Source organism: Capricornis sumatraensis, chromosome 14 (assembly GCF_032405125.1).
Source record: "Capricornis sumatraensis isolate serow.1 chromosome 14, serow.2, whole genome shotgun sequence".
NCBI classification, from domain to species: Eukaryota; Metazoa; Chordata; class Mammalia; order Artiodactyla; family Bovidae; genus Capricornis; species Capricornis sumatraensis.
Window position 1 is genome coordinate 69,888,192 of NC_091082.1, and position 21,883 is coordinate 69,910,074.

The window sequence follows — 21,883 nt, forward strand, 5'->3', positions numbered from 1 at the left end:
ACAGCTTGTAGGTTTCAATTGTGTGTATCTCTTCCCAACTCTGTGTGCATGGGTGTCAAGTTGGTAGCTTGAGATTGCCATGGAGACAGGTTTACACTCCAGAAATTGACACTTGCTACGCACCAGGGTTTTTCTCTCTTTAGGTTAAATGGTTTTTAAACATTTATTCTTGTAACACTTAGTTTACTACTTAACAATACAGTCCATTTGCTTATGGAACTTCTCTGAATTGCCCCAGATCTGCCTTTGGGTGGTTGCTTCATCCAGTAGTCTCAGCCTTGCCCTTCAGAAGAACTTAGACAATTTCAGCATCCCCTCTGACAAGCTAGCCCTTCAGATATTTGATAAGATCTATGATGTCTTTCTCCAGTCTTCCTTTTATAAGCTGAGAATCCTTAGTGCTGTCAACATTTTCTCATGTGGTTTGGAGGCTCTTAGGTGTCTTTGAATGTTGGGGTGCAATAGCAGGGTTTTTTGAGGGAAACAAAATCTTCTGCCAGAGATGATCTGTGGACTCTTTCACAGAAGGCTTTTCCTTTTCTTTCTGCATTCAGAGTACCACCTGAGCCCCACAGAGTCAGTGGGGATGTAGAGTAGGCTACAGTCTTGGGTGTGGTTGCTGATGGCAGCCCACATTCTTTGCCTAAAACACACGTTGCTGCCAGAAAGGCTTGATGGGCTTGAATTCATCAGAGTGTCATCAAAACACAGATTCTGGTTTCTGAAACAGGTAATTTTCCCACCACTGTTTTGTTTTCCGTCCAGAGGCTTTTAGTACTTCCCCTTTCTTTCTTCCCTTTTCTGTAGCATTCAATCATTTGTCTCCTGATCACCAAAACTCTGTCGAATGACAGCGTTTTGAGTCCAGGATTCAGTGTGACACACAAAAAGGGAATTTGTTAGGGCTTATCCAGCTGTCTGTTAGTGAGAGGAGAGAGAGAGGGAAGCTGGTGCTGACTGAGTTTCACAGAATCACCACTTCCCATCCTTTTGGAACTGGGCTCAGCTGAGACTGAGCACTGGTTAACTGTGTTGGCAATGATGTGAACTTCCTTTATTTTATATAGAGGGCAGGGATATGGGAGTGAGATGGGAGTTGTTTGGTCTAAAAGCAATGAAAAGTTCAATGCAGCTACACAGCCAACATTGCAGGGTTAGTGCTGGGGATCTTTTGTTTTGAGTAACTGAGTCCATTGACCTCTCTAAGAGAGCAGTGGGCTGTATGGGCAAACAGAAAGCCTTTGGGGGGGTTCTGTGCCTCGTTGCTATATTCTCAACATTGCTTCCTTTGTCTTTCATTCATTAGGATTTCAGTCTTTAGGAGTAGGTGTAATGGCATTTCCATCTTCTTGACAGAGAGAGGGAGAGAGGTGTGTTCAGGACTGCCTGTCAGATGGTGAATTTGAACAGAGGCAGCTGTTGTCATGGTGATGGTAGGTTGCATCCCACCACCATGGAAACCAAAGTTAAAAAACTGATGTTAAGGCTGGAAGTCACATAACACATTTTTGTTTTGTTTTGTTTTTAAAAAAAGAGAAAGGGGTTTGGTTTTTCAATCTGATTTTTTTTTTTTTAAGGCGAGTTGGGTGGTGAGAAAAATTCCAATAAGGAAGTGATGAGATAATGAAATGGGACAATGCAAAGTATGCAGAGCCTTCTACCTCATTTTTCTGCTTGTTAGCAGTGTGTTTCTGCTGTAATGTGGATGGGAAAGGGAGGACAGATCCAGGATGGATTTCCAGAATTGCAGTCAAAATTGTGTACTGATTCTTCTATCACAGGAGCAAACACTGGGGTTTAGCCCTCCTGCCATTCAGTGACTATGTGTCATCCACCCCATCGATAAGTTTGGGACAGAGACTGGGAACCTAAAAATAAGGACTGAGAAAAGAGTTGGGGGTGGAGTTGAGGGCGTGACTTGCCCCAGATATGAGAGTGGTTCATACATTGATAAATTCAGATGCTTAACACTGTCTTTCAGGAAACTGAAAAATTTATCAGTAACCCCTCAGAACCCCAAAGAAAGCAATGGCTCTCTTTATTTCCTTTTCTGAATGAGACTTCTTTGGATACTCTGTCCTGCTGGGTCAGCCACAGAAGCAGATTCAAAGAAGTCCAGGAGGAGCCTATCCAGGAGCATGTTAGCCTCTGGGCCTAGGCTCCCTTGGACCATGACTTACCTCTGAACCTGGCCTTTGACCTCTGAACCTGACCTCTAACCTCTGAACCTAGGTCAGGCAGAGCTGCAAAGGCTTGCTGAGAGTGTTAGAAAGCCCTCTTGGCTCATCATCTTTTTATCTCATAGTCACTCCTACTTCATCCCATGATCTGGAAAGAAGGCGAAACGTCTTTCCAGGAAGGAGAGTTGGCCCCAGGCCTACCAGGGCTGGTTTGGATTTTCTTTTCAGTCTGGGAGGCATTGAAGAATTGTACACACGGCATGTGTGGAAAGGCTGGGAGACAACTATTCCTGTGAGAATACTGGCCTCTCGGGAGGGGTGCAGACAGTGTCTGTGGAGATGATGGTGGTGGCCCTGTCCATGTCTGGGTTTTAGGCATGAGGTCCCGTCTCTGCCCTACTTCTGGTCCCTCCAGATGTATCGTTCTCCATGGCCCAGGCAGGGGATATGATCTCACCAGCATTATCTCACTGCATTTCCATCAGGGTCTGTAGGAGCCAGAGCCGGACCTCTATGATGGTTCAACCCCTCCCATTCTTAGCCCTGGCCTTGGGTGTGATGAATGTCCCTTCTAATCACTGGGAAAGATTGCATCAGAGCCATCAGCTTCATAAATCCTCCTCTGGGGACTGCTGTTTGGATGTGCTTTCCATATTCCCAGGAGGTTCTGGGCCAAATGTCTTTGCTCTCTTCCCGGAGACTCATTACCATAATTTTCTTTTCAATCCTTTATTGCTGTGGGTCTCTTCAATGTCAGCCCCTGGCTGCAGCCAGCCAGCCAGCCAGCCAGCCAGCCAGCCAGCCCACTCCCAGCGGCTGTGACCACTCACAGATGCTTCCCCCAAAGCTTTAATCCACAGCTGATGCTTAAAGATGGATTTAGTAGGAGAATAAAAACGAATGCCCATGTGTGTAGCACCTTACGGTTTTCAAAGGTTTCTTTTAAAAAATATTTATTTCATATTGGAGTATAGTTGATGTACAATGTTGTGTTCATTTCAGGTATACAACAGAGTGATTCAGTTATGCATATACATGTAGCTGTTCTTTTTTAGATTCTTTTCCATTATAAGTCATTACAGAGTATTGAGCAGACTTCGCTATGCTATATATACCGCTAACCGCTAAGTCACTTCAGTCGTGTCCGACTCTGTGCGACCCCCTAGACGGCAGCCCACCAGGCTTCCCTGTCCCTGGGATTCTCCAGGCAAGAACACTGGAGTGGGTTCCCATTTCCTTCTCCAATGCATGAAAGTGAAAAGTCAAAGTGAAGTCGCTCAGTCGTGTCCGACCCTCAGCAACCCCATGGACTGCAGCCTACCAGGCTCCTCCGTCCATGGGATTTTCCAGGCAAGAGCACTGGAGTGGAGTGCCATTGCCTCCTCCTATGCTACATATACAGTAGGCCCTTATTGATCATCTTTTATACGCATAGTAGTGTGTGTATATTCATGTGTCATCTTAGACTTTGACCCTCACGTTGTCCTTCTTTGGCTCTGGAGGATTGGGTGGCGGTGGTTTTCCCTGACTTGAGTACCATGTTGGAGTGACTTTTGTGGAGAACTGTGGCTCTGGTTTCCATTGCCAACCTAGATATTCTCCATCGCATTCCAGGTCATGAGGGAGATTCTGATTCTTCTCATATTAAAAAGGCAGCCCGAAGGTCTTGGATAGCTAGATTTCACTCTCATTCATTTTTAAACTATCCCTTTGGTGTTGAAGAAATCGCAGACTTGGCAGCACCCTCTACCCCAAGACTGTCTTTGAGTCAACATTCCACTTGTTAGAATGTGTCTGTGCAGCTGTGAGCAGAGATTGTGCATAATAATGCCCAGACCGTCTTTTGACTTCCTTCCATCTCTTAGAATTGGGCATCCCCAAATAGGAGTCGAGGGTGGACAGGAGGAAAGGAGACAGACTTGCCCATAGGGAGTGTGCTTTGGTCCTGGGGTGAGGGATGAAGATGGGTTCTGAGGCCTGCTATCCTGAGACTATGCTATTCTGGACTCCCCCAGGAGTTTACAGCAATGGCCTAGGCACCCACAGGCTGCTCCCCACAAAAGCACGTGCTCCACCAGCCCTGGGCTTGGAATGAGAGCACAGCATCTCATCTGCCTGCCTGTGCCTCTGGTGGGCCCTCGGCCCCTCTGAGCTCATTCAGTCTCCTCGGAGTTCCAGCCTCACAGCTCTGAGATGAGGCTGCTGAGAGGAGAAGGGACCTAGGATCAGCACCCAGGTGGTACAGAGATGCTTGTCTCCCTGGGGGCACCCAGGTTTGCTGTATGGGGCCTAAGTACTGCTCAGTTCCGTACCTGCACATCAGTCCCTGTGGGGTGGGCAGAGGGAAGACAGCTCCCAGGCCCGGCCCCTGGGGCTCTGTGGACAGGCAGAGCCAGCACCACCATGGTAGCCAGCAGCTCACTGGGAGGGCAGCCCCCGTACCCCCGTCTCCTGCCCTGGCTCTCTGGGCTTCAGGAAAGGAGATGAACAAATATCAGGTGTGCAGGCCAAGTCGTGCTGCTTGAATTAGCTGTGTTGCTAAGGAAACAAGTCAACCATTCCAAGGAAGGAGCATTGGGTAACAGAGATAAATCAATAAGGAAACCTATTTTTATCATTTCCCTAATGATTGTCTTGAAGCTGTGAGACGGGGAAGGGAGAGTTGGGAGTGACACAGGTCCTCATTAACGGGCTCAGAGGGAGAAAGGAGTGAAGGGGTGTTCGGGGAGCTTGCTAAGAAAGTTTATAAAATGAGGCCCCTAGCAAGCAGACAGCGAGACAGATGCAGAGGAGGCAGCTTTGCAGGTTTCAAAGAACTTCCTTGGCCGTTTCCTCATTTAGTCCAGTCTCTGTTCTCTTGCATTTGATCCTCTCAGAAATCTTGAGCTAATAATTTCCATGACCCTCAGGTTGGTATGGGTTTTTAATGTTGGTTTGTTTACTTGTTTGTTTCAGAATAAATCTAGCTTTAATTGATTTCACAGCTGTATATGAATACATGCTCATTATAACACAATGCATTAAGGAACAAAGAAGTAATCCTACTACCCCAAGAAAACTCATTATCCTTCTAACAAGACAGATTTTTTTCCTTTGCTCTTATAAAATCTTTTTTTCATTAAAGGGATCTTCTATGCATGCTGGTTTCTTGTTTTGAAGAGTTAATATGTGTACATCACTTGCCTGACAAAGGTCCGTATAGTCAAAACTATGATTTTTCCAGTAGTCATGTACGGATGTGAGAGTTGGACCATAGAGAATGCTGAAGAATTGATGCTTTCAAACTGAGGTGCTAGAGAAAACTCTTGAAAGTCCCTTTGACAGCAAGGAAATCAAACCAGTCAATCTGAAAGGAAATCAACCCTGAATACTCATTGGAAGGACTGATGCTGAATCTCTAATACTTTGGCTACCTGATGTGAAGAGCTGACTCATTGAAAAATACCCTGATGCTGGGAAAGATTGAAGGCAGGAGGAGAAGGGAATGACAGAGAATAAGGTGGTTGGATGGCATCATCGACTCAAGGGACAAAAGTTTGAACAAACTCTGGGAGATGGTAAAGGACGGGGAATCCTGTTCTGTTTCATGATGGGCATTGCTCTTTGAGGCCTTGGCAATGCGGAGTTGCCTTTGACCTTTCTGAGCACATCTTTGTCTAGCCTGTGAGGTGCAGGCTTGTACCCTGTGTGCCCTTCCTTGCAGCCCAGGCTCTTCCCCTGGGAGGTACATCAGAGCCCTTGCTAAGGGCCTGAAGTTCTGTTTCAGGAAGACTGGGAGCGGTGCCCCTGAGTCAGCTCCCAGATGGGGGTCCAAGCCAGCCGGAGTGACTACAGCCTGGTCACTATGATGGCTCCTCAGCGGAGCTGCAGCTCACAGACTGGGCCGCCTTCCTTTCATTCAGCCTGCGCTCAACACTGAGTGAGCTTCTTCCCTGTGTCTGGAGCTCTGCTGAGCCCCGCCAGTGGAGACGTGAACAAACCCCACCCCTGCTTTCCAGGTAGAGTTTCTTTGGGGAGATCAATGTGAAGGTGAAATTGCACCCTGCGGAGAGCTGGGGGGCACAGGGAGAAACCTTTACAGGCCAGGTGATGTTTCACCTTAATCTTGATATATGACCAAGGAAAGAGGAGAAAGGCCGTTGCAGGAGGAAGCAAAAGCACTGAGATGTAAGGGCCCATTCTTTGTACTTTCTTCAGAAAGAGAAGCAGACGGGAGGTTGAAGGGAAGAGCTACAAGGGGGAGTGGCTGGGGCCTGGGTAGGAGTGGGTGCTCTCTCCTGTTCTTCTCGCCTAAGATTTCCCTGGCCGCCTTCTTTCTTTCACCTAGTCCTCTTGGGGTTCTGGATCCCCGCTGCCACCCATCCTCACACCCACTTCACACCTCTGTGTCCCGGCCAGACGACCGAAGCCAAAACTCCCTGTTAAGACCACTCAGCTCACCTAGCCCACAATGTCCAGGTGCAGACAGATCAGCCTTGTGGTAGACACAGGGCTAGCCTCCTCGGCAAGGTGTGGCCATCACCATACAGGACGCTCACAGCAGGAGAGAGGCTGACAAGTCAGATTTCCTGTGACTGGCCAGGTATCTGGATGGCTGAGAATTCATGAGGGCTCAATAAATGGCACCACCCAAGCCTAGGAGGCTAGAATCTAAAAGTGAGAGTTTGGTAATTCATAGATTCTGAGAAGACCCTGTTTCCACATCCTCCCAACCCAAACCCTCTGCCTACAGTCTGATGTCTAAGGGCCCATTCAGAGCAGTGATCCTTTGGCTTAAAATTTTGAAAATATCAAATACATACATCCTTGAGAGGGGTGTTCCTTTAGGCCTTGTAGAGCACCCCGACCTCAGGATGAATCCATGTCCGGGGCACTCTGGGGTGAAATTATGGTGCAGAAGTAAAGGTGAAACTCTGGGAATTCAGTTTGTCTGTGGACTAGCTGTGTGGGGGAACTTGTCACAAGAAAGTACGCACGTTAAGTGAGATGAGCATCTCTGAGGTGTGTTTGCTAGTGTTTGGCTCTCAGGGGCCTAGCTTGGTACGCAGAGAGACTGAAGCAGAAGGGATGGCGAGATGGCTGGGGGGCTTTCTGGGTGGTGCAGTGAGGCTCCCCTCTGACTGAGCGGGTTTCAGTGAGCACAGTCGGGTGTGGAGGCAGGAGGCTGGCTCTGAGGTTCTCTGAGCCCTGTCTCGTTTTCAGATCTGGCTGCTTTGCCCTGCAGGACAGCAGAGGCGGCAGAACTGTCCTGAGGGTATGAGTCCTGGGCGAGTGTTGGGTGTGTGGGAAAGGAAGACAGCCAGCTGCTGGGGCTGTGACTCAGGGATGGATGGGGGCAGGGAGGAGGTGCTGCTAAATGAAAAGTTCCAGAGGCTCAGATGCAAGCCAGCATCACCCCCTGCAACCTACCATTCTAGCCTCAGGACCAGAGCAGCAGGCGGGCGAGTTGCATCCTGCACGGACCCCCCTCCCCTCCGTCAGGGATGTGCGAGTGCCCTTTGACCATTGATGTTCACGGCCACATATAACCTGGTGGGGATGGTGAGGCATCAGGGGACGTGTTTATGGTTTGTCCCCCTCCTGTGCCACCTAGGGAGGGCTCTGGGCCCTACGTCCTGCACAGCCAGCCTGAATGGGGGTGGGGGAGACAACATCCCTTCCCCTTCCTCCACGTCACCGCACTTTCTACCTGGATCCCAGATGCTGCCAGATCACAGGTTGCTCAGCAAGACCAGCGGCAGCAACTCACTGCTGTTTGTCACAACAGTAGTTACAGAATGAAATCCCGTGTGCAGAATGACTCTGGAGCTGGGGATTCCCTCTCCTTTTTTCTAGAAGTTCCCCATTCCTGCCTCCCCCTGGTTTTACAGCACAACCTTTCTGCGGGAGCCAGGATGCTGGCACTAGAATCACAGTCCTGTTTTCAAAAAGTCACAGGGAGCCCACTCACCTCTCTTCAGAAAAATGCAACGGAAAACAGAGCCTGAATTCATTATCCTCTCGTTTGTAGTTTGATTCCTAGAGGCCCTGACTTCGGTGCCCTGGCTGCAAGCTCATGATATGTATCTCTGATTTCTTTAGATGTAGGCGCTTGGGAGAAGATAAAATGGGACAAAGCTAGTTTCTCCTGGACCCATTAAATATTATCCTGAACTGGATATTAAAAGGGAGCTCATGGAGACAGTGGCTCCTTTTCTAAGGGCCCTTCTTCTATTCAGTTGAGCAGAGCTTCAAGAGAAGGGCACTCTAGATGTGATTCCCAGAGATAGCCACAAACAGCCGCAGCTGGATCCTTGCTGGAGCATCAGTGGTTTGAAGATAGAGAAGAACATGGAGCCTGCAACAGCATCATTGTTTCTTCCTCTCTTTGTCCCACTTCCTTTTTCGGTCCTGGTTAATTCCCGGATATGTCACTGAATTCACTAAGAATCTGGAATGTCTACCATATGTCTAATACATTATTTACTGACTGCATTCTTCCTTTCCTTGAGAAAATGCTTTGTCTTCAGAGTCTGATCAGAAACAGTTCTAGTTCCGTGTGCTAAGGACCAGCCACTGTTCTGCCTGCCTGTCTGCTCCTGTCAATCATGCTGACTGCACAGACATGCTGTGGGTTGATGAAGTTTGTGTATGGATGTACATAGCCATCTTGGAGGCTGTCCTTCTCTCTTTGGTGATTCTGTTTCTTAACTCCTCCTTTCCCACGCCGTTTGAGTACATGATCTTGGCCACCATCATTGCCAATTGCATCGTCTTGGCCCTGGAGCAACATCTTCCTGAGGATGACAAGACCCCAATGTCCCGCAGACTGGTAGGTGCCTCTCTCCTCATCTTTCTTTCCCCCTGTTCCTCTTCTTCCCTGGTTTCCTTCTCCTTTGCTTTATCACCTGCCCCCCTTCTCTATTTTCCTACTCTACTACACTTCTGTAAATTTGTTCTTTGCTGAGGAACAGGTTGGTGACAAGTCCCACTGGGGTTCATAAAGAGGACTGACCTTTTAAATTCCTGTTCCCAGGAAGTTCTGTGTCTACAGCACATGGCAGCCAGGCAAGACGAAAGGAAAGGCCCAGGGTCCACTTTCTTCTCTCTTCTTCCTGGGGGACTTTGAGAATGAGAGGAAAAAGGGAGAGCAAAGGAGAGAGGATGAAGGATGCTCAAAGCCTGTGTGCCGTCATGGTTCTGAACTTCCTAAATGTTTGTCCATACTCTCTGTAAAGAAATTATTCACGTGTCTAAAGTACCCCCTCCCCAAAGAGAACAAACAAAATGCTTAAAATCCAAACAAATGGGTAAGTGGCTCCAGTCTGATTACCCATGGATGAGAAAGGACTCTTAAGCTTCCAGCGTAAGTGATGACCATCTGTGGGAATGCCAGCCCCTTCAAGGCCAAGCCAGCACCATCAGTCTTTGCCTTGGGAAGACAGCTGGTCCTGGGTGTGAGCCCCACACCCACCCACTTCTGCAGCTGGCTTCCCTTGCTCTTGTGCACTCTGTAAGTCTCGCAGCACCCTCACTTCCCAGCTGTACACGGGGCTGCTCAGCACAGGCATCCTGGTGTCCTGTAGGAGACAGGAAAAGTCAGAGCAGAGGGGTAGCTAGGCAGGGGGTGCCTTGGTTGAAGCAGTCCTCCTCTTACCAACACCTCTGTTCTTTATCCTGCAGGAGAAGACAGAACCCTATTTCATTGGGATCTTTTGCTTTGAAGCTGGGATCAAAATCGTGGCCCTGGGGTTCATCTTCCATAAGGGCTCGTACCTCCGCAATGGCTGGAATGTCATGGACTTCATCGTGGTCCTCAGCGGGTGAGTCCTCTTCCTGTCTCTTCTTTGTACGTGGAGGCGCCTGTGGGGTCATGAAGTGGCTGGTGCGAGAAACCTGGGAATTGGGGGGAGACGATTCTGTGGAGGCGAGGAGGAGGAGGAAGTTCAAGGAGAAGATTCCCATGGTACTGAGCCATGGCTGAGCCAGCTGCAGGGGAGTGCAAGTGTTCTGGAGATGCACATGGCATTAGACAGAGGCTGTGGACCCAAGGTCTGGCTGCTGCTGCTTCTGGTTTCCCATTCTATGCTCTGCTAGTGCTGAACACGTGTTTCCAAATGAGTCTTTTCACTAAAGCAAGCAGCTTGCCCTGGCATGAGGGAAAACCCCCGTAATGGGCCAAAGGATGCTATCAGGTGCAGTTTTCTTTAGGGGGTTGGGAAAGACTCTTTTTTAAGTATATTCTCTGAAATGATACTTGGGACTCGTGTCTTGACAACAGAGGATTTTTTAAAAATGATTTACAGATTTATTTATTTATAGATTTATGTATATTTATAATATGAGAAGCTGTAAAACTGAATCATGTGAAAATGTTTGATAACACGTCCCTTTGGAAATTGACATAGTAACACTACATTGTGTTACAGGTGGTATACGTGATGGCAGTACTTTTATTTAAATATTTGATCATTCTGCTTTTGAAAATGAATACAGTATACCTCTCCTGGGGCCAGTCTGGTGCTGTTGTGAGCATATGTGGTGGGCCTTGGGACTGGCGATGGTGAGCATGCCTGCTCAGGCTTTTGGGGCTTCTCATGTGTCTCTATATCAGGCTGCTCTTGGTACCTGCAGGCGAGGGGGCAGCCCGTGGGTCCTCTGTGGCTGTGGCAGCAAAAGGTGTAGCATGGAAATTCCTTTACCCGCTGCCCAGAAATTGAAACCTGTGAGGACAAGTTAAGAGCTGGGTGGAAAAGTGAGGAGCGGGGAGAGATGAGCTACCGTTATTCTTGACCAAAGGCAGAGGGGAGCAAAGAAGACCTTTTTCTTTTCTTTTTTTTTTTCAGAGGAGTTGGGGCAGGTAAAATCTGGCAAGAGTGAGAGTTTAGAAACACTTGCATCTTTTCATTGTCTTTTGCAACAGACATCATTGTCGTACATTTAACGTTCATGTCAACTATGATTAAGTGAAAGGGGAAAAGTTGAAAGTGTAATAGACAGACTAGAATGTATAAATAGAAACTAGTGAGCATTGAACCCCTTAGTATAGGGATCAGATAAGTAGTAGAGATGACTCTCTATGTTTAAAAACATCTGTTGCCTTACAAAAGGATCTTCTGAAGGTTATTTTTCTAAAAGAAAATGCTACTACTGCATTTAAAGTGTGATTTAGTGTGTAAAGATACAGCTTCTGCGCCGTGTTTCAGAAGTACATAGTATAGACTGTAGTACACCTGGGTGATGTCTTGTGGGTTTTATCCCCACTTAATTAAACTGTGATTGACAAATGAAAGTTGTCTATATTTAAGGTATACAATGTGATGATTTGATACATTGTAAAATGATTACTGCAATCAAACTGATTAACATATCCATCACCTCACGTAGTTTTATTTATGGTGGCTAGAACACTTGAAAACTACACTTTTAGCAAATTTCAAGTATGTTATACATTATTATTTACTATATGATAATATAGTAATAATATAATAATATATGCATTATTATTTACCATGGTGAATGCTAGGTCTGCAGAATGTATGTCTGTAGCTGAAAGTTTTTACCCTTTGATCAATATCTTCCCCTTTCCCTACCCCTAGTCCCTCATAACCACCTTTCCTCCCACTGTTACTGTGACTTCCACTTCTAAGAAATTAGTGTAATCAATAAAACAGATCGCACAGCATTTGTCTTTATTTCCATAGTGTCCTTTAGGTTCATCCATGTTGCAAATGGCAGGATTTCCTTTTTAGAGACTGAATAATGTTCTTATGTGTGTGTGTGTGCATGTATATCTGTATCACAGTTTCTTTATCCATTCATTCATTGGTGGAAATTTAGGTTGTGTCCATATCTGGCTATTGTGAATAATACTGCAATGCACATGGGACTGTAGACATCTGTTTGAGGTAATGATTTCATTTTCTTTGAACATGAAATGTCTATTTCATTTTCTTTGGACACAATACCCAGAAGTGAAATTACTGGATTATATGGTAGCTCTATTTTTAATTCTTCTGAGGAATTTCTGTACTGTTTTCTACAGTGACTGGGCCAATTTACATTTCCACCAACAAGGCACAAGAATTCTTTTTTCTCCACATCCTCACCAACAGTTGTTATCTTTTGATTTTTTGCTGATATTAATAGCTTAGGGATGATTTAAATGTCCATAAAATAATATATACTATATAAATAGTCCCCAACTTATGATAGTTTATCTTACTTTTTTTTTTTTATTTTCTGATGATGTAAAAGCAATACTCTTCCAGTAGCGACTGAACTTTGAATTTTGATGTTTTCCGTAGGCAGTATGGTACTGTCTTGTGATGCTGGGCAGTGGCAGATACAGCTCCCAGTCAGCCCTGAGATCATGAGGGTTATTGTTGTGTTTTTTAGTTTCAGTATAGTATTCAATAAATTGCATGAGATATTCAACACTTAATTAAAAAATTAGCTTTGTGTTACATGATTTTACCGAAGTGTAGTCTAATGCAAGTGTTAACTGTAGTCTAAAGCAAGTTACCTGTAATGTGGCTCAGCTATGATGAGGCTCAGCTAACTAGGTAACTAGGCTCAGCTATGATGTTCACTAGGTTCAGTCAGTCAGTCAGTTCAGTTGCCCAGTCGTGTCCAACTCTTTGTGACCCCATGGACTGCAACACGCCAGGCCTCCCTGTCCATCACCAACCCCCGGAGCTTGCTCAAACTCATGTCCATGGAGTCAGTGATGCCATCCAACCATCTCATCCTCTGTCATCCCCTTCTCCTCCTGCCTTCAATCTTTCTCAGCATTAGAGTCTTTTCCAGAGAGTCAGTTCTTCACGTCAGGTGGCCAAAGTATTGGAGTTTCAGCTTCAGCATCAGTCCTTCCAATGAATATTCAGGACTGATTTCCTTTGGGATTGACTGGTTTGATCTCCTTGCAGTCCAAGGGACTCTCAAGAGTCTTCTTCAACACCACAATTCAAAAGCATCAATTCTTTGGTGCTCAGCTTTCTTTATAGTCCAACTCTCACATCCATACATGACCACTGGAAAAACCATAGCTTTGACTAGATGGACCTTTGTTGGCAAAGTAATGTCTCTGCTTTATAATATGCTCTCTAGGTTGGTTATAGCTTTTCTTCCAAGGAGCAAGCCTCTTTTAATTTCATGCTGTGGTCACTGTCTGCTGTGATTTTGGAGCTCAAGAAAATAAAGTCTCTCACTGTTTCCATTGTTCATTAGGTTTGGTGTATTAAATGTGTTTTCAGCTTATTGTTGTTTTCAGCTTATGGTGGGTTTATTGGGGTGTAACCTCATTGTGAGTCATGGAAGATCTATACAGTAAAAGGCCTTAAGTGAGTCTGAGTCATTTTAAAAATATGATCTGTTTAAAAGAAGACTACTGTAATGTGTGGGTTAATGTTAAAATTATGTGAATTCTTAGTCTCACTAAGTCTTATATGTGTCAGAGTCCATTTGAAATTTCTTATCTAGTCCATTTATTTTCATTTCAAACTATTCTATGTTCAATAAGGAAAATTTGGAAAATACAGAAAAAAAGAAAGAAAATCACTGACTAAGAAAAATTCCTGATTATTTTATGGTATTTCCTTCCGGCCTTTTTAATGCTTAGCAAGCTCTCTTTTCAATGCTTGTAATTTTGCTGCATTTTCTTGGTATATTATGGGCATAGTACATGTTACTCCATATTTTGGTAAAAAGCGGTAAAGACTGATCAGCAGTTTATGAAGTAGATGTACTCAGCTTCTGTATCCATTTTTACAATTATCTGAGACTTAAGTTTCTTTCTGGATTTGGCTGTTGTGAATAATTATTAAAGATGCTCCAGTGTACATCTTTTGGGTGTCACATTTTAAGAGCCGTTGTGACAGGTTGAAGTTCTTCTAGAAGAGAATCTGCCTTGCTGGGGTGGGGCTAGGAAGTAGGATGTGTGAGGGAAGATGTAGGAACTGGCACTGAAGGCCAAGAGAAGCTGGTGGGAGCCATAAGCTTGGCCTTCAAATGAGGGTTGCCACATGATTGAAGGGGCAGATTTGTAGAGGTCAACAGAATCCTTCATCAGTGTAACCAGTAAGGCCCTCTGTGTCCCCTTGTGTGGTGTGCACACGAGTGGGCATGGGTGCTGAGCCCTTGGCCAAGCCACTTGTCCTCTCTGCTTTCTCTTCCACCAGCCCCAATATCTGCCATTGTTAGCAGCTCCTCAAACTTTGCTGAAAGGCCATTGCCGTCCATCTGAACCGATAGGACTTTGCCCCTGTTCTTCCTGAACCTACTGGTTCTTTCTTTCCAGGGAAGGGGCATGGCACTCTTGAGATCCAAGCTCAGAGTTGTGATTCTATCCCATGGGAATGGATAATCAAATTTTGTCTTCTGCTCAGACAGTGCTTTCATCTACCATGTCACTTTGCTTCTAAAATGCATTTTTCTCCTGCTGGTGCATGTCTAAAATATACAGCCTGCGTCTTACAATAATGGCATGATATAGTTTAATTGACAGCGTTCGTCTCTTTTGGTGGTGAGTAAAACCACGGGGCACCTACAACTCTTGGGGTCTTAGCTACAGTGAGTATGTTGTCATACCAGCCCAGATTTGAGATCGGAGTCATCCAGTAGTCAGAGGGGGTAAGTGCTCAGCCCAGGACCACCAGCAGCTTGACAGCAGATCCAGAGTTGGAAAGTGTCCTTTGACCCAGGGCTGGTGTGTCGCTCCTACTGGTGCAACCTCTTCTCCAGGCTTCCTGACACCTGTCCCATGAGCAGCCCATGCTGGCCGCTCTGACTTCTCCTCTCAGCTCCAGGTGTCACCTACATCCGCCTCCTGTGCAGAGGAGGAGTGGGTCCCACACTGCTGGAGTGGGACATCGCCTTGGGCTGAGACTGTCTAGCTTCTCAGCTCTCAGTGTGTGATGGGAGGTAGGGAGGGAGCTGAGGTGCCAGACAGCTGGCTCAACCAAGGACCTGCCATCAATGTCCTTTGTTCAGAGATGGGGTTTGGAGGGCCTGGGCCACTGCCTTTTGCCTGAACCCCAGACCTGCTAACTTTCAGAATTCTTAGGTCTGTAAGCTGAGGCAATTTATGGTTCAGAGATAATTTATGTACATTATGCATCAAACCCTCATAATCCCCCAAATGGGATCTTGTCATCCCCATTTTATAGATGAAGCAACCAAGGTTCAGAAAGAGCACGTGATATGCTAGGAGGTGCTAGAGCTGGCCTTGAGCCCACATTTTCTGGCTCCAAGTTCCTTCGTCAACAGTCATTTCCTTATGCTGTCAGTGACCTCACAGGCTCTGCAGCTCTGTGCTTGGGTGTTTCTTCAGTCCCCTTGAAGCCATGTGGGATGGGCTCAGTATAATCAGGCAGATGTCCTGGAGCCAGAGCTTAAGCTTCACATGTGACTTGAAGAGGACTAGAACCCCATGTGTCCATCCTAAGACTGCTATCCATAGGCTTGGAATACAGCCAGCTCCCTGCTCTGTGGTTAGGAAGGCACGTTACTTAACTCTCATGATTTCGTCTGTAAAAACTGAACCAGAAGTCCTACCTTGTTTCCTAAGTTGGCTTGTTCATCCATCTATCCACCCACTTATTTAACAAACTATATGTTGTTGAACACTCAAATTCTGGGACTGAGAAACACCAAGGTTAATGTATTCTCATTTCTTCTAAAAGACAGTGAATTTGCCATTCTTTTAACAAATTATGGTGGCTCAGATGGTAAAGAATCTGCCTGTAATGGAGGAGACCCTGCTTTAATCCCTGGGTCAGGGAGATCCCTTGGAGAAAGGAATGGCTACCCCCTCTAGTATTCTTGCCTAGAGAATTCCATGGACAGAGGAGCCTGGTGGGCTTATAGTCCATGACATTGCAAAGAGTTGGACATGACTGAGCGAATAATACTTTTACTTCACTTTCATTTTCTTAACAAATTATTACCTTACATAACTTGGGATCTCTCTCATACCGATAATAATTCAAGAGATGCTATTTCTAAATATTTGTTAGGCCACCTGGATAATTCTAAATTATTTGAAGTCATTATTACATATTAGCCTTAAAAACAGGTCACAGCCCCTAGAATAGATGGGTGAAGATAGGGGAGGATGAGAACTCAGAGGCACTCCTAACCCATGGGTAGGAATAGGAAAGTGAGGGCCAGGATTGTGTCTTTGAACCCTGTTCATGTCTGTGGATGATTAGGGTTAGGTACTTAATAAATACTAGTAGAATGGAATCACTTGGTCCATGCCAGATTCTCTTGTCACTGATTAGATGTGAAAGAGAGTACTAGGGCCACCCTGAAACTGTCAGTATGGAGGGGACAGCTATTCCCAGTCCTTCCCTTGGTCGGTCCAAGCCAAGCCTTCCCTACAGCTCTCTCAGGTAGCTATGACCCAGCCCAGCTGCTCGAATCCTGATCACTCCATTAGAGAAACGAAAACTGGGAACTGAGTCTCTAGGTGAGTAAGGAATATTGGACTTCCTGTTGTTTGGCCTGTTGACTGGACTCTCAGGGTTACCTTTGGGATTGCTCCCTGGGTGATGAGTGCAAGGGATGGGGTCAGAGCTGAATATTGACAACCCAACTTCCTAGAGGTGCTATGGGCAGATGGAGGGATATGGAGAGAAGGGCTCTATTGCCTCACCCAGCATTTGCCATGTAATGAAAGCTGCCATCTATTGACCCATATTGCAAAAATTACATTTATATCTATATCTTTATTGCTCAGAACATGCTTTATGATCAGTTTGTCTAGCTTTTTTTGTGGAAAATGACCTCTTTTGGCTATTCTGTTAGCTGCAGAAACATGAGTACTAACTCTGAAGAGTGGGCAGATGTATCTGAGCCTCCTTCCTCCACCAAGACCATCATTCCAGGGCCCAGGTGACCACCTGTCCCCACCCCTGTGTCTTCCTTCAAGTCCTTCAGGAGATATCTTTGAGGACCCACAATGTGCCAGGCACTGTGCTGCATGTGGGTGGCGCAGGGCTGAGTGTCCCCAGCAGCAGGCCACAAGTCATGAAAACCCAGAGGAAGGGCACCCTGGCTAGCTCTGGGAACTGGGGAAGACTTCCTGGAGGAAGGAGCATTGAAATTGGGATGTGAGGGCAGGCTGATAGGACTTAGACAAGGAAAAGTGGAAGAGCTTTTCTAGGTAAGATAATTTTGTGTACAAATCCTTAAAGCTGAGAGAGAGCACACAGGATGCTTCCAGGGAGTTGGCCAGGGGAATAGTGAGCAATGCTCCCAGAGAGGGCAGCCGGGGCCAGCTCAGGCCAGCTGGGAGGAGCTCGTAGTGGAGCCAGAGGCCGAGGGACCCACTGAAGGCTTGGAGCAGGGACCGGTTTGAGCAGTGATTGGTTCTAACCCTGTGCTCGATGCCGTGCAGGTCTTTTTCATCCTGGAATTCACTTTGAGTAAAGGGCGTGGGAAAGAGAGGGGGGAACCATTGCCATACCCTGAGCTGCAGTTTGGGAGGAGGTGCCTCACCCTGCAGAGAGAAGAATGAAGGGAAAAGGGAAGCGGGAGGAGAAGAGCCCGAGGAGATGCCGCAGAAGAGCTGGGAGCTGCCATTGGAGGTCCCCAGCTTCTCACCATGGCACAGGCAGAGTGGCTCAGCCTGGAGCCTGTTGGTAGGAGGACGCTATCTGGAGCTAAATACATCGATAGGTATTTTTAGAGGTTTCTGTAAGGAGGCCGCCCTAATACACGCGTTTCCCGAGCAGTTAAAGATCGAGGAAAGCACAGTTTTCCTTCCCCAGCACCGTCCTCCCAGTGCTGAGAATGTGGGGGAGGTGTTGATAACGCAGTCCCAGGGCCCCCAGCCCAATTTAAATCTCTGTGGTACTAGAATGATAGCACTTGGGATTTATATAGCGTCTCCGTGCCAGTGAGCCTGGCGAGCTTTTACAGACCTGTCTTTTACTCATTCTCTTCACTCTAAGTGGGTGAAGCAAGTGGGGGGTGGGAAGCAGGGAAGGGCTGGGTACAGGGAGGAGTCATTGGAGCTTGTTGTTTCAGAGATGGGGAAACTGAGGCCACGTGAGGCAACGTGGGGGGCTAGGAGCTACTCAAAGGAACTGAGGCAGTAGAAGCAGATGGGATCTCAGGTGCTTTCATCCTGATGTTGGGGTGCTCTGCAGGCCCTAAGCTAGACTGCTTCTCAAGTTCTCTCTCCCAGTGGAGTTGGGCTGCTCGTCTGAAAGACCTCCACCTCCTCACCGACTCCTCATTCGTTTCTAGCTCCACTTTGGGGGAACACAGCTGCTGCTTGCAGCTTCTCCTTTTGTCAGAACATTAGTTCTCTGTTTTAATTGCATTTCCCTCCAGATGGATTCATGATGGAAAAGATAGTTAGGATATGGAATTTGGATTTAGGGAGGAGATGGGCAGAAGGCAAAACGTGGAGCTTTTGGACATCTCTTCTTTGCTCTTTGACGAGGTAAACTTTCTTTTGGGGAGACTTCAGATGAGAGTCCCAGCTAGTAGTTGACAGGCAGTTGAGCTGCAGTTGCTCCTTGGGTGGGAGATCATTTCTTAGCACATAGACCCTTGATCCCTTTTCTCTATTGAGACTCATCATTGATTCGTTCTACAGATATCTATTGCATGATTAGACTAGGTATTTACTATGTGAGTCCCTACTTACTATGTTCTGGTGTATGACATTGCCTTTGGGCTGGTTTCTCTTTTCTGAAGTGTGGCTTCATGTCACCTCCACAGATTGATAGAAGCTCAAAGTGGAGAGAACTTGTGGGGTCCTGAATTGGTCTTGGTGTCAACAAGGAGGAAGGAAAGCCAGGGAAGTGGAGGAAGCTCAGAATGCTCGGGTGGCTTGGTTTGGGATCATTTTTCTGGCTTTACATTCATTCAGGGTAACAGAGGGAAAGACGCGACCACCGGGTACTCTCTAAGCTAGACCACCACCCTGGGTCTGGAGCTCCCATTTGAAGGCAGTTAAATGCATCCAGTCTTAGGCAGGTGCATGAGTGTGTGTGAAAGAGGGCAGCAGGGGTGAAAAGTCTGAGGCAGGACTGCAATGCAGAGGTGGCCATGGCATTAATGTTCATTTTCCAGATTTACAAGAGCGACTTGAGAATTAAAGGGCATGTCTGCATTTCCGTTCTGCGCGTGATGTGCGTCTCCTCCCTTGGGAACGTCTGTCTGTTGCTGTCATTGTAGTGTACAGTTCTGTGTGAAGTGTGAGATGTAACAGTCCTGTTCAGTGTGTTTCCCTGAAGTCAGAAAGTAACAGATACGAGGCGTGAAGAGAGATCGCCAAGGGGAGCAGGGCAGATGCTGGAAGGAACAAGAGGGTGTGCTGGGCTTCAGGAGAACGTACCAAGGAAGGTTAAGTCTGAGGTTGCTAAGACTTAGCCACCGAATTTGAGACCTGGGGGAACGATAAATCTGTCCAACTTTCCATGTTTATTATTTTTAACAGGAGAGAAAACTGACACCCACATAGGTAAGCCACATGTCCATGGTCTTAGAGCTGGAATGTGCTGAGCTGGGTCCTGGTTGGTCAACTCTGGATTCAGGCTCAATTGAAGCTATACTCCACTCTCTCTGGCAGTGAGAATCTGTTACTTCCAGATTACATTCAGGCCACTGGGGTGTTAAGAAATAAATCAGATTTTTAAAAATTACTTGCCTGGAATATATGTGCAACTTATATGGAAACAGAATTTAATATAGTGGACTGAATGATTCAGGGTTTGGGGTCCTGGTCCTCTCCCTAGTATACATTCCTTCTCTGATCCTTCAGTATGATACTAGGTGACGCCTAAACCATCTCAGCTCTCCTCTATGAAATCTCATTTATGAAATAAAGGTAGGACTTCCACTGCCTACCTCACTAGGTCTTACAACAAGAAAATTCAGTAATGATGCTGCTGCTGCTGGTGATGTGGGTTCACATTTTACCTATAGCTTGCATGTCTTATCTCAAATGTGGAAGCCCTCATATACTATCTCAGTATTTGCGTACATCATTTTATGTATAGAAACACAAAGCAAGGCAGATATTATCTCCATTTTATGGATGAGGAAACCGAAACTCAGAGACTAAGTCATGAGCTCAAGGCCAAACACTTACTAAGGGGAGGGGCCGGCATTTTCATTGTATTATATTATTAGCCATCTAAACCCCGCACAGTGTCTCCTGTACAACACAGCTGTCTCAGCCAGCGTGTTTTGAAAGACAGTGAAGCAAAATACGAAATCGGTGAGCAGAAATACTTTCCCCCAGGTCAGTGATGTTATGAAGATAAATGTTAAAATACACCTAAAGCACCTTGAGCACCTTTTAAAAAAGATATTTAAAATTGAAAACATTCCAAATACCATAGTTCTGTAGGCCTCATTCAGAATCGCCATTTATCTCCATTAAACTAACAACCACACAGACAAGTTTCACCGCAACCTGTTGCAGATTCCATGACTATGGCTGATTTAAAATTTCCCATTAGTTGTCATTTTGCTCAAAGACAGAAGTTTCCTCCAAATGGATGTGAGGTATATCTTATTTCTTCTTAGAAGTATCTATTTTATCTGAACTAGTCAAATTCTCCCGCAGTTATTATCAACAACAATAAAGAAATTCCAAGTAAAAGTGGAAACAAAGGCCTTCATTTTTAACCTCATCCACACTGTTTTCCAGATTCTTTTTTTAAGAAAATATTCTCTTTGTCTTCTGGCCCCCTGCATCACACAAACATACACAAGTCAGAGGGCTCTGGACGTTAGAAAGGAGGGCTGAGGAGAGTCCCCTTCTGCCTGGGAGGAGGGTCCAGTCAGGAGGACCATTCCAGTTCTCTCTCTGAGGAGAGCTGACAGGAAAGGCTGATATCCACCCCCCTTGCCTTTCATCTCCTCCCGTCTCGGCTGCCACTCTTCTGTCAGGAGCCTGGACCTTGGTGACAGAATGGTTAGGAGAGGGGCTCAAGGTCGTGGCTTTTCTCCCTGGCCTCCAGCTCGGGGACAGTGATTGGGAGGCAGAGTGACAGGTGTGACTGTCTCACACTTCAGATGTGGTGAAGTCTCCCAGGTAACATCCCTGTGGGGGTTCTGTGCATCTCACCTCTTCCCCCACCAACCGTCTAGGGCTGGACTAGTCCTGGCGGAGTCATTCTTAGTCCAGAACCACAGGCGTGGCCACGGGAAGTTGAAGCTGAACTAGAACTGATGTGGGGTATCTTTGCTGTGCAGTCTTGATCAAAACTCTGGGTGATGGGTGGGAAAACCAGAAGGATTTATCTCCTGGGGCTCCCACTCAGGGTTACCCTTGCGCCCATGTCTGACACTTTGAGTTATGGGGAAAGACATAGGAGGAGGAAGGGCCAGGAGAAGACCAGGGGGAGGGAAGGATAGAAGCAGCCACTATTCATCTTGGGCCTCTTATGTTCCAGATGTCATGCTGAGTAGGAGGGACGCAGTCCTGGGTGGAGCTCTAGTTTCTCTCGTCTTGGAGCTAGCTGTCTAGCAGAGGAGACGGATACTAAATTAAACTTTAAAGGTGTATCAGGGTTTCAGAGGAGACGTGTCACAGGGCTAGGAGGATTTCACACTGGGACTCTGACCTAATCCGAGGGGAAGAAGGTCAAGAAGTTGACGTTGAAACCCAGAGATGGAGTAACCTTTTACTAGGAACAGAGAGAAGAGGGAAGGGAAGGATGAGGAGGGTTTAGGTGGAGGTTGGGGCAGGTGTGAAG

General features: G+C 46.5%; 1 protein-coding gene across 3 annotated transcripts in view; it reads left to right on the forward strand.

Annotated features, from left to right (window-relative positions):
* The window catches only part of CACNA1E (calcium voltage-gated channel subunit alpha1 E), a 333,421-nt gene that overhangs the window by 18,659 nt on the left and 292,879 nt on the right, over positions 1–21,883 (forward strand). For all 3 annotated transcript variants that reach the window (XM_068985905.1, XM_068985906.1, XM_068985907.1), the window contains exons 2-3: positions 8,886–8,991; positions 9,843–9,982. In XM_068985905.1, the coding sequence (XP_068842006.1) occupies positions 8,886–8,991; positions 9,843–9,982 (246 nt within the window). The remainder of the gene's footprint in view (positions 1–8,885; positions 8,992–9,842; positions 9,983–21,883) is intronic.